This window comes from Trachemys scripta, chromosome 3 (assembly GCF_013100865.1).
Source record: "Trachemys scripta elegans isolate TJP31775 chromosome 3, CAS_Tse_1.0, whole genome shotgun sequence".
Lineage (NCBI taxonomy): Eukaryota > Metazoa > Chordata > Testudines > Emydidae > Trachemys > Trachemys scripta.
Window position 1 is genome coordinate 112,389,345 of NC_048300.1, and position 13,421 is coordinate 112,402,765.

Below are 13,421 nucleotides of genomic sequence, written 5' to 3' on the forward strand. Positions count from 1 at the left end.
TTGCTCATTCTGGGCACAGAAATGTTACCCAACACTCTCTCCAACTTTTTAACTGAGCAGACTAAATTTGACTCCCCAGCACTTTTTTTTTCATTTGGTGCAGATTAAATATACTATCAGACGACTAGTGTTTTGGAAAATATCAGAAATGTGCCCCTCGCATCTGTTTTTTATTGTAGGTAAAGTGGGTAGCAACGCCTAGAATAGTATATAGTTAAGGAGTCTTAACACTTTCCATTATAAGCCTCTGTGTTCAATTTCTTATAAGTTTTCCACACTCTGGATGAAATTTTCTATGCTTGCTTTCTGCTCCAGTCTAAATTTTCTTCTAAAGTTTAATCAAAAATGGTTAAGCTATTTCAAAAAATGAGGCTAGTGACAGAGGAAATTTTGTCGGTATTATTTAAAACACATTCCAGCTGTTTTTCTCAACAGCTCTAGCATCTTCATGGTTTGGGAGTTGAAATTTGGCAGGAGGAAAATAAAAGAAGTGCTTTTTTCTATTCACATGGAAATCAGCCAGATTTGCCCAAACGATGGGAAATCACAATTTGTGCAAATGCAGCAGAACTAGTTTTACTTTTGCTTCTTAATTTTCTGAATGTATTGTGCACTGGATGAGTTAGGAATCTTGTCCTCACCTCCTCCCCCCATTCTCCGAAAAGGATGTGATCATATAATTGAAGACCATATCATAATGCACATGTACAAAGGAGTTGAATTAAGATTACAGTAAGCCTTAATGCTGCCTTTTCTTAACTTTTGAGGGTTTGACTTTGCTACCTTAATGTTAGCGCTGATCGAAAATCTTTTAAAAAACATTTGATGGAAACCAGACAGGGTGGCTGGCCAGACAGCCTGGTTTCCTCGCAGCTCATCCACTTGCCTCCCTGACAGGGCCGGCTCCAGCATTTCTGCAGCCCGCAGCAAAAAAAAAAAAAAAAAAAAAAGCCGCGATCGGGGGCGGCAGTTCAGCGGCAGGTCCTTCGCTCCTAGAGGGAGTAAGGGACCTGCTGCCCCCGAATTGCTACAGGTGCCGCCCCTCTCCCTTGGCTGCCCCAAGCACCTGCTTGTTAAGCTGGTGCCTGGAGCCGGCCCTGGTCCCTGAGCTCTGCAACTTCTCAGCAGCCAGGCTGGTGGGGAGCTTGAGAAACAGGGCTCCCTGGGCTTCCAGGTTCCACAGCTCTGTGGCAGCCCACCTACTTCCCCAGCGAGGCAGCACATTCCTTGGCAGAAATGTTTAGATTTGGGGGTTCTAATATGAGTTTATTATAGAAATGATCCTGAATGCTGACTTTCATATCTGGATCAGTAATCTTCCCAAAGTTTTGTGGGACCTGCTCAGTGTTTCTGTTTTGGGCCCATATCTAATGTTTATAGGCTATTACATAGCAAACACTACATTAAAGGAATGTTAAGATCACAAAGTCAAGAATTCAGTATACAGGACAGATGGTGCTCAGGGAATGAATCAGGGATATGTAGTGAAGGAGACTGTCTGTAGGACCTCCTTTGTGGCAGAAGTTGGAAGGCGAGAGAGTCAGGAAACAGTAAGAAGAAAAACAATGGTGTTGAATCTCACAGAGCTTAGTAAACTCTCTCTTTCTCAAGTTGAAGTTGATCCAGTCTGGATAAAAACTTAAATAGTCATTGGAGCAGAGGAATTGGATTCTGGCTCTCCTATGTGGGTGCCCAAACCCCCAGGCTACAGATTCAGTCTCTCTCTTTGGACTGTTTAATTATTTATCAAAAGTGGAATAGATTCAACACGAGAGATTGAGAGACACTTATACAAGATTCAGAGTATCAGCTGTGTTAGTCTGTATCCGCAAAAAGAACAGGAGTACTTGTGGCACCTTAGAGACTAACAAATTCGTAGCCCACGAAAGCTTATGCTCAAATAAATTTGTTAGTCTCTAAAGTGCCACAAGTACTCTTGTTCTTTTTACTTATATGAGACTATCCCATAGCCCAGTGGTTAAGGCATGTGCCTGAGAAGTGGGAGACCCCTCTTTAAATCTTTTCTCCCTGTCAGACGTAAGGAGAATTGAACCTGGATCTCACACATCTTAGTTGAGTGCTCTAATCACTGGACTAAAAGCTATGAGGAAAGCCGTAGTACCATCACCACCTCTTCCTCTGGTCTTTCTTGCAAAAAATGGCATAGCTGTGTAAATCTAGGAGAGGGTTCCTAGTTGTGGATCCCAAGCATAGTTTGGTACCTCCTTGCAGTTTGGATTTTGGTGCCTTACTCCCAGAGAGGGCAGAGTTTAGGACACCCCCCTTTCATCAGCATCTTCTATTGGATAGCATAGGCAGGAAGCTGCCTAGCACGCTGGTCTTTGTGGATCCCATTCTTAAATGCCTAGATCTCCCAATGCATTCTATATGGAGCCTGGGCACCTAACTCAAGTTTTGTGAAGTCCAGTCATTTTTCTAGGTGCTACATGTCACACAATACCTAAGTCCCTTTTTAGATGCAGGGCTATATCATAATGCCTAAGCCCAAGTGGGCCAAATTGAGGTTGCACCGTCAACCTGGCATTTCCCAATTTTATATACAGACGTGCTGTATATAAATCCAGATGCGTCTCCCAGTAGCATAATAGCATTGCTATGCAAAGACTCCATCTTTATTTTAGGACCTGTCCGGCCCTGGTCAGACTGAGACAGAGAGCTTTGTTAAGTGAATGATTTACGCACTCTCGGAAGAGAAGGATACTCATATTATTCTAGTCTGACTCCTGCTAGTGGTGGAAAAAATGTGGGATCTACCCATCCAGGCCTCCAGGTCCGTAGAAATTGAGGTATTGTATGTGATATGGCTTTGAGGCTCCCTTCTAAAGTTGAACATGGAGAGATTCCAGAAAAAGCAATGAGTTTATTTTAATTAGTTTAATTTATGAAAATGTGACATTTAAATTTATTAGATCAAAAGGCCTCAGTGGAGTCAGGTGGCCTGACTGCTGCAGACCTTCATTGTGATTGAGGAATCAAAAGTGCCTCATCACCTCAGCCCTGGAATGCGATCACTTTAATTTTGGCAACACCTGCCCTTCCCAGATAAATTTGTTGCCTGAAGTCATAGCTCTGACCATCTCCATATGAGGTAGTGCTAAACTCTACAATCTGAGATTAGCATATTCTGAGGCTACTGTGATACCAACACGCAGGATAGGGCTCTCAGACTAATTAGAGCACTCCTTCAGCCTATTGTAAAAAAATATATTTTATGCTTATGCCAGCCTTCCACAATGCTTATCCACATTCCAGGCTACATGCCCAGCTTCATCAAACTACTTTTAATCCCTCATGAAGGAGCCAGTTTTTCTGCGCTCCCTGCATTTATCTTGCGGCCTATAGAAGCATACATATATTTCATTTATGCTAAGGTCACTTTATATCACTCTGGTAATGCAAAAGGACCTTAAAATGGGCATAAATTACATTCAGAACTACTTTAAGGACCCTTCATGCAGCCTATCATGAGGGTGTACATGGACCTTAGTGTAAATGAGAATCAGGCCCTCTCTGCATAATTTGTGTCTTTGTACTCAGCATGTCTCTTTCAAGGTTCATTTTGGTCTCTGATGCCAAAACGGAGATGCCGTAGGGAAGTGGAGTGAAAGGGGCCTTTGTGAAGGAAGATTTGTCTCCTATATACATATATGACACCTTAAGTAGTCTTAATAGGTCATGTGCAGCCATTTCATTGATGGCTAAAAAAGCACATGAATGGTCATCACCCTGTTCTGCATAGTTCAGCTATTCTTTCTAGCATTTACAAGGATTGACATCAATTGCAAAAAAGCTCATGCATCACAGAGGATGAACAACCAATAGGAAAGCTGTCAGTTGCAGAATTGTGCTGACTTTCTCTCAAAAGCCGGCAGCACAGCTCTATGAAAAGTTGTGCACCCTAATTGAATTTGCTGCTTTTTTACATGCAACCATCATGCAAGAGCATGTAGTCCTGTTACTGCTTCAACATCCTTACTCTGCCAAAAGGAGTAAGGACGGGTGACACCCCCTTACTTTTCCTTGTTACACGACTAAGCATCCTAAAACAGACACTGAATCCCCAAAGCCTGCAAGAGTACATTACTTCTGTGGTTTTCAAAGCCATGTAAGAGATTTGGACACCCCAACCCAGATCCATCAAAAAACTTTAGCACCTAAACCCCAGACTTAGGCATCTAAGTCCCAGTTTTGGCTCCACTGCATTCCACAAAACTCTTGCCAAACCCAATAGGCACCTAAACTCATTTGGCACCTAAGTTTTTAGGATAAAAGTTCCCTAGACACCTATGTTTTTGCCTCTAGGCATGTGCCCTGCTGCCTCCCTCTATGTGTCTGGATGTATATCACCTCACTAAGCCTCAGAGTGATTCCCCCTCTGGAGGAAGATGGACAATAGTCTGCCTAAGTCACATACAGGCCCAATCTGGTAGCTGTGCTCAGAGGCTGCCTACTGATTGGGTCCCACTGGGATGTGATAGACTTGGGTTTAATTCCCACATCTCAGAAGAGTGCTCTAACAGTGAACTATTGGATAGTCTGATGTGGGGAATCCCTCCATCTCCCTTGTGAAAGCTTTTTCCCTAACCACTGGGCTACAGAGTCATTCTTTCACTTGTTCTCTCTCTCTGGGCCAAATGACTGTTTCACTATGGATAAATACTTAAATAGCTATTGGGCTGGAGAGAGAGTGAGAATGACTCAGGGGTTAGGCATCTACCTGGGAGGTGGAAGACCTAGAGTCCAGTCTCCCTGCTGCAATCACTTTCATTATTTATCCACATCCACAGTGGAACAGCTTCAGCACAAGAGATTGGGACAGTCTGCTGTGGGGCCTCCTTGTAGCTAGTGGTTAGAGAACTCTCCTTAAGATTTAAACAGTGATCTCCCACCTCTGGCAGAGGGAGGAGTTGAACCTGGAGCTTCCACATCCCAAGCAAGTGCGCTAGTCACTGGGCTAAAAGTTATAAGGTGGATGGCAGCAGCTGCATCATCACCACCACTTCTCCTCATTCCTGCAAGAGGCTCCTAAGCTGCCTGAGTCCAGGAGGTTCCTGTTCACTAAGCAGAGATAGACACTTGTCTGCAGCCCAAATTTAGGGGCTGTCTCCCAAAGAGGAATAGGATTTAGGACTCACCTTTATTGACAGCTGCTCCCATTGGTTAGCTTAGAAGGCTCCCCATCTAGTGTGTGGGCTTCTGTGGATTCATTCTAAGGCACTTATCTTTCCCCATTCATTGTGTAGGGAGCCTAGGTGCCTAACTTCATTTTGTGGATCGTGATATTGTTCCTGTGATTTTTCTGGGCACCTAAAAGTTGAATCCCATCCTCAGTTCCCATTCATTACAGTGTAAATTGGGTATCCAAATCCTTTAGGTGGCTTTGAAAAGTCCCAGCCTCTCTACCTCTTCCCATTACACTAGTGAGTAGTAATAAAAATTGTTTGCTTGTTGTTATTGAAATTTTATTTGCTAACATTTTCACTTGTGAGGAAACGATGAAATTAGAGAACATTTGCAACAAACATTTGGTTTAATGAAATATGCACCAAGTCATGATTTTAGGAAGAAATATTTAAACAAGAAAATCACGTCATTTGTGCTTCTTTTGATAAAGTAAAATTTGCTAAAAAAATAATTGTGAGTAGAGCAGGGCAGGAATGTTCTGTATATGCGTGCAAAAGTGACAAGTCATCCACTTGGCATAACTGTATTTTAGTTTTTGCCAGAAAATTGAGGTGAGGAGAGAAAATGTCTCTTCCTTATTTCATGAAACACCACCAACTTAGTCCTTCATTGGGGTGTCTTGTAGTGGTGGTGGGCATTTTTACATGCAGTTCTTTATGAGCTGGGATACTGTGATTCCAAACTCTTATGCAAGAATGTGGGTCAGCAGCTGGCTATCTACAGGCATCAGTCTCTCTGCTAAAGGCAGGATGTACAGCTATCTGTGTTTTAAACAGCTATTCTTCTGATGTTATGTTCTTATTACAGACATGTACCCTTGCTAATCCGTCTTTTTGGTTGAAGTAACATCCAAAAATAAAAAACAGCTTGAAAGGCAATGTGTGAGCTATTTTCTGTTAAGAATAGAAAGTGCTGCTGTCAAAATAGTTTCCCACATTGGGATCCAAGAGCAACATGCTTATGCAATGGGCCAAAAACAAATCCTGCAAATGAGATTAAGGTGGCTGAGTAGTTAGTTACAGTGCAGATACACGATCCAACAATTTTCACAAGCATAAACAGACTCATTTGTTAGAAAAAATGGTCCATATTTCTGTTGTACATGTAATCAAACAGAAAAATTTAAAAAAGATTGCTGTTATATATGAGAAACTGGCATCCGTGATTCAAAGCTGAAATCCATTACTGTGTCTTGCAAATACTTTCCCTTTATCATTTTGAAGGAATAGTTAGATTTGTGGAGTATGTAACAGAGATGACTATGTCACTATTATGTATTTCTAGTAATTCACAAAGAGAAACCTGAAAAACAAGAAAAGATTGAACGGAAAGAACAACCAAAAGGTAAGTGTCCAGTGCTTGAGATTGGCATTCATTCTGACTCCTCTTTGGTCCAAAATAGCCTCATCTGTTAATGTTCAGGGCATGCTGCAAAGTCCATTTATTTTCATGGAGGGAGGAAGTATAATGAAGGATGACTGTATGGAGAGTGGAGATTTTAAAGGACTTTTGGATACATCAACTATCTGTATGGCTTTATTGAACATAAAGGCTAAGATCTTCTTCTTAGCATATGTGCAACATTTCTCAGGTTTCAGAGTAGCAGCCGTGTTAGTCTGTATCCGCAAAAAGAACAGGAGTACTTGTGGCACCTTAAAGACTAACAAATTTATTAGAGCATAAGCTTTCGTGGGCTACTGCCCACTTCTTCGGATGCATTTCTCAGGTGGCACGTGACCAGGACTCATCACTGAATTTGGTCCACTGGTTGGATCATTAGCTTCCCCAGCCCAGACTGGGTACTGATGGGAAGTGCAACATGAACGCTGATGGATTGCTGGATGCTTTATGTTGTTTTTTTAACCTTATAGAATATAGCAGTAGGGATATACTACCGACCACCTGACCAGGATGGTGATAGTGACTGTGAAATGCTCAGGGAGATTAGAGAGGCTATAAAAATAAAAAACTGAATAATAATGGGGGACTTCAACTGTCTCCATATTGGTTGGGTACATGTCACCTCAGAACGGGATGTAGAGATAAAGTTTCTTGACACCTTAAATAACTGTTTCTTGAAGCAGCTTGTCCTGGAACACACAAGGGGAGAGGCAATTCTTAATTTAGTCCTAAATGGAGCACAGGATCTGGTTCAAGAGTGAATGTAGCTGAACCACTTGATAATAGTGACCATAATATAATTAAATTTAACATCCCTGTGGTGGGGAAAACGCCACTGCAGCCCACCATAGTAGCATTTAATTTCAGAAAGGGGAACTATGTGGAAATGAGGAAGTTAGTGAAACAGAAATTAAAAGGTACAATGCCAAAAGTGAAATCCCTGCAACCTGCATGGAAACTTTTTAAAGACACCACAATAGAGGCTCAACTTAAATGTATACCCCAAATTAAAAAACATAGTAAGAGAACCAAAAAAGTGCCACTGTGACTAAACAACAAAGGAAAAGAAGCAGTGAGAGGCAAAAAGGCATCCTTTAAAAAGTGGAAATTAAATCCTAGTGAGGAAAATAGAAAGGAGCATTAACTCTGGCAAATGAAGTGTAAAAATATAATTAGGAAGGCCAAAAAAGAATTTGAAGAACAGCTAGCCAAAGACTCAAAAAAGTAATAGCAAAATGTTTAAGTACAACAAAAGCAGGAAGCTTGCTAAACAACCAGTGGGGCCACCAGACGAACGAGGTGCTAAAGGAGCACTGAAGGATGATAAAGCCATTGTGGAGAAACTAAATGAATTCTTTGCATCGGTCTTCATGGCTGAGGATGTGAGGGAGATTCCCAAACCTGAGCCGTTCTTTTTAGGTGGCAAATCTGAGGCACTGTCCTAGACTGAGGTGTCATTAGAGGAGGTTTTGAAATAAATTGATAACTTAAACAGTAATAAGTCAGCAGGATCAGATGGTATTCACCCAAGAGGATAGGCGGTGATTTTTATGGGCCCGTGGTGACTGAGCACCAGGAATATTCCTGGTCTGGCTCCAGCAATGTTTGAGGCTGTGTCTCTCCCTCAGCCCTGCCTTCCGCCCCGGGCGCTCCCTCCCCACACGTCTCCCGGGCGATTTAAAATGGCCCGGGGCCCCCACCCACCACCAGCAGTGCAGCAGAGCTGAGCAGCTTCCTGCCTGCTCACTCCACATAGCTGCAGGCCCCTTCTTGCGGCCACTGGGCGGGGTGGGTCTGTGTCTACATGTTCTGCTCCTGCCCCAAATGCCCCTGCAGCCAATAGGAAGCTGCGTGGGCACTGCCTGGGGCTAGCAGCGCACGGATGCTCCCTGGCCTGCCCTGCCTAGAAGCCTCAGGTAAACACCGCACCACCCACCCCCTCCCAGAGCCTGCACCCCCACCCCTTTCCCACACAGCCCCTCCTGCCCCAAACTCCCTCCCAGAGCCTGCTCCCCCCCTTCCCATACACCCCTTCCTGCCCCCAAACTCCCAGAGCCTGCACTCCGTCCCTCCGCAGCCCCTCCTGCCTCCAAACTCCCTCCCGGAGCCTGCACCACCACTCCCTTCCCACACACACCTTCTTGCCCCCAAACTCCCTCCCAGAGCCTGCACCCCAGCCCTCCACAACCCTCCCATCCCCAAACTCCCTCCCAGAGTCTGCACCCTTCACCCCCTCCTGCACTCCCAACCCCTGCCCCAGCCCGGAGCCTGCACCCAGCACCCAAACTCCATCCCAGAGCCTGCACCCCAGACCCCCTCCCCCACCCAAACTCCCTCCCAGAGCCCAACCTCTCACCCCTTCTGCACACAAACTCCCTTCTTGAGTCTGCACCCTGCACCCCTCCTGCACCCCAATCCCCTCCCCCCACCCAAACTCCCTCCCAGAGCCTTAGGCAGGTAAGGGGTGGAGTTGGGGGGCAGAGTTTTGGGGGGCAGGCTCTGGGCGTTCTGGCACCACCAAAATTTCTATAAACCTGCTGCTCCTGCCCAAGAGTTCTGAAGGAACTCAAATGCAAAATTGCAGAACTACTAACTGTGGTATGTAACCTATCATTTAAATCAGCTTCTGTACCAGATGACTGGAGGATAGCCAATGTGATGCCAATTTAAAAAAAAAAAGCCTCCAGAGATGATCCTGGCAATTACAGCCCAGTAAGCCTAACTTCAGTATCGGGCTTAAGAACAGAATTATCAGACACATAGATGAACATGATTTGTTGGGGAAGAGTCAACATGGTTTTTGTAAAGGGAAATAATGCCTCACCAATCTATTATAATTCTTTGAGGGGTCAACAAGCATGTGGACAAGGGGGATCCAGTGGATATAGTGTACTTAGATTTTCAGAAAGCCTTTGACAAGGTCCCTCACCAAAGGCTCTGAAGCAAAGTAAGCAGTCATGGGATAAGAGGGAAGGTCCTCTCATGGATCAGTAACTGGTTAAAAGGGTGGGAATAAATGGTCAGTTTTCAGAATGGAGAGAAGTAAATAGTGGTGTACCCCAGGGATCTGTACTGGGACCAGTACTATTCAACATATTCATAAATGATCTGGAAAAAGGGGTAAACAATGTGGTAGAAAAATTTGCAGATGATACAAAACTACTCAAGATAGTGAAGTCCAAAGCAGACTGTGAAGAGTTACAAAGGGATCTCTAAAAAACTGGATGACTGGGCAACACAATGGCAGATGAAATTCAGTGTTGATACATTCAAAGTAATGCACACTGGAAAACATAATCCCAAGTATACATATACAATGATGGGGTCTAAATTAGCTGTTACCACGCAAGAAAGAGATCTTAGAGTCATTGTGGATAGTTCTTTGAAAACATCACTGAATGTGCAGCAGCAGTCAAAAAAGCAAACAGAATGTTGAGCATCATTAAGAGAGGGATAGATAATAAGACAGAAAATATCATATTGCCTCTATATACATCCATGGTACGCCCACATCTTGAATAATGCATGCAGATGCGGTTGCCCCATCTCAAAAAAGATATATTGGAATTGGAAAAGGTTCAGAAAAGGGCAACAAAAATTATTGGGGGCATAGAACAACTTCCATATCAGGAAAGAATAAGACTGGGACTTTTCGGCTTGAAAAAGAGATGACTAAGGAGGGATATGAGAGAGGTATATAAAATCATGGCTGGTGTGGAGAAAGTAAATAAGGAAGTGTTATTTACTCCTTCTCATAACATAAGAACTAAGTGTCACCCAATGAAAATAATAGGCAGCAGGTTTAAAACAAACAAAAGGAAGTATTTTTTGACACAATGCACAGTCAACCTGTGGAACTCTTTGCCAGTCTGTTGTGAAAGCCGAGACTATAACAGGATTCAAAAAAGAACTACATAAATTCATGCAGGATAGGTTATGATGGAATCCACTTCAAGCCAAGGGGTGTGGCAGCACCCCCATTCCCCTAGTTTCAGCACCTATGGGGTCTGTGCCAACGGCAAATTACAGAACTTCCCATGCTCTCTAGTATGTTGGGAATCAGAACCAAAGTTCCATCCACTGCTGGGTGGGAAGTAAGTGGGTGCTGTGCAGCTGGAGCCAAGGGCTAGGTAGCTCACACAGCAGTACAATGGGGATTCTGACTCCTTACTTCCCTGAACCTGTAGTCCAAATTACAGTTTAGCCCCAAATAAATAGTCTAGCTAGTGAGCTATAGCGGTAGCTATGCCACATATTTACTGTGAAGTCATTCTGTTGTTTGTTTTTTAATGAACAACTTCTCTGTAAATGGAGGTTCACTGTTTTTAAAATAGCTGTTTTCACATTGCAATACATTCAAACAATTCTGGACTGCTAGTATACTTCACTCTAAACACAGTTTCACTGTGGCATATCTGAGATCCCTGTGAGTTCCACTGTGTCCATGATTATATATTTAAATACATTTCATTTGCGAGATTTGAATCTGTGGCAAATACACAATATTGTATTCTAATTTCTAATTATCTTCCATTATGAAGATCAAGAAAATGTTTAATGAGGGGGTGGGGGAAAGATAGAATAGACGTGGGAAATAATTAGCCACCCACATAAATGTTTTGTCATTTAGTTAGAGCAGGAGTTCGCATTCTCCCGTATTCTGCAGCAATCAGCCTATTGTTGAAGGAAGCAAGAGGCTCAATACTCCCTGCTTTCTTATTTTTGTTTCCAGTTATATATGGAATTAACATTCCATAACAGATCTCATCTGTTTCCTCTTGTTTGACAAAGGAGCTTTACCATAGTCAGGCGGTAGCTTCACTAGAGTTAAGCTTAAGACTAGGCTACTGGTTTACAATTGACTTTTCTAAGTCCTCCAAAATCTATATGCTTACTTAGATTGTCTTGAAAATTACTTTGCTGCATAGAGGTCCTAGGTAAGGTTTATGATCCTAGTCTGAGGTCATCTGAGCAAGGGGTTTCTGGGATACAGTCATCTTAAAAAATCATGCAACACCTAAATGTTACAGTGCTTATTTTGCGCACATTGTGTGTGTGTGTGTGTGTGTGTGTGTGTGTGTGTGTAACTATTTCTCTGGTTTTCCTCAAACTGATATCATCTGCTCAGAATTGATCTCAACTAGTTTCCAGAACCCACTGCCCCTTTGAAGGAGGTATATTTTAAAAGGTACTCCGAGAAAAAGTTGGATCTACCATGTGGCTCGAGCTGAGCTGGTAAATCATAGAAAGTCATCTGCACATGCATAGGCAGCCTGCCCTCAGAGTAAGTAGGGGGCTGAAGGTGATATGTTGTGGTCATTGGAGCCACACAGCACCCTTTTACTGTGAGTTTGAGTCCTGCACTTGGCAGTTTTCTGAGGATGTGTTATGGTGGGTATTCAGACAGGTATAGTACAAATTAGCAGCTCAGAGTCACTGTTTGGTTTTGTGTCTTACTGTAGAATTATTTTAATTTCTGAGTTTGTGAAATCTGTTATTAAAAATATAAATGTTTATTTCTTCGTAGTGATGTACAAAGACAAATCTGAAAGACCAGAAAAACCTGAAAAGAAAGAAAAACCCATAGGTAATTATTTCTCTTCATGATCTCTCAATACTTCTCAGGGTACACCAGGCCTGATTCTCCACTCCTTTGCATATCATGTAGTCCTTTAAACCTGTGAAAAGTCAGCGTAAACACTGTGGGCCAGATCCTCAGCTGGTGTGAAGCAGTGTATTTCCATTGAAATCAGTGGAGCTATGCCAGTTTACACTAGCTGAATATCTGGCCCAAGTATTCTAATTTGGTTGCATTTTACATGCATGTTGCACTGGTCACGATGCCTGCATCAGATGCAACGGAATGGAGAATCAGGTCCAGTATGTTTGAATGACACAATAACCTGCAAGAATAAAGTATATTAAATATGGGTATTCAGGTAAAACATGGCATATTCTCTGATTATTTTCAAAGATAAAATTTAAATAAAGTTAGTGAGGTGGGAAACATGAAAAAATGTTTAAAATTAGATAAGGAATAAGCAGATCTGCAACATAAGTATAGGGTGACCAGATGTTCCGATTTTATAGAGACAGTCCTGATTTTTGGGTCTTTTTCTTATATAGGCTCCTATTACCCCCTACCCCCCATCCCGATTTTTCACATTTACTGTCTGGTCACCCTACATAAGTATTAGAGAATAGGACTAATTAATTAGTCTGAAAAACACTTCGAAGATGGATCAGTGCTAAATAAATGTAAACCATTATATTCTTTTGAAACATCAATAAAAAATAACAGGTTTTGAAAATACAGGTGTGTTTGTGTACTGTCTTGTAGGCACACAAGTGCATGCATACATTTCTGTATGCCTGAATAATGATATGCCCCCCTATACCAGATGTGCACAAATGTTTTCACATACACATACCCAGTTTGGTATGCAATTAGTCATGTGCACCTACAGATGTCAGATTTGCATGTGCATGTTGGGTATTTGTGTGTGTCAAGTAAGCATGCACAAATGCATGGGTGCAATTGCGCATTCCTAACTTCGAAACATTGGAACCCACACTGTAAAATATTCCAGTGGGTGCATTGTGGAGGGATTATTGCCTGATCTGTAAAAAGCAACAGAGGGTCCTGTGGCACCTTTAAGACTAACAGAAGTATTGGGAGCATAAGCTTTCGTGGGTAAGAACCTCACTTCTTCTTGCATCTGAAGAAGTGAGGTTCTTACCCACGAAAGCTTATGCTCCCAATACTTCTGTTAGTCTTAAAGGTGCCACAGGACCCTCTGTTGCTTTTTACAGAT

The 13,421-nt window shown here is 42.6% G+C and overlaps 1 protein-coding gene across 1 annotated transcript in view; it reads left to right on the forward strand.

Annotated features, from left to right (window-relative positions):
- TRDN (triadin) overlaps positions 1 to 13,421 on the forward strand; it is a gene marked incomplete in the record, with an annotated part of 278,678 nt that overhangs the window by 77,949 nt on the left and 187,308 nt on the right. Inside the window, 2 exon segments of the mRNA XM_034765753.1 lie at positions 6,490 to 6,549; positions 12,134 to 12,193. Coding sequence (XP_034621644.1) covers positions 6,490 to 6,549; positions 12,134 to 12,193 — 120 coding nt within the window.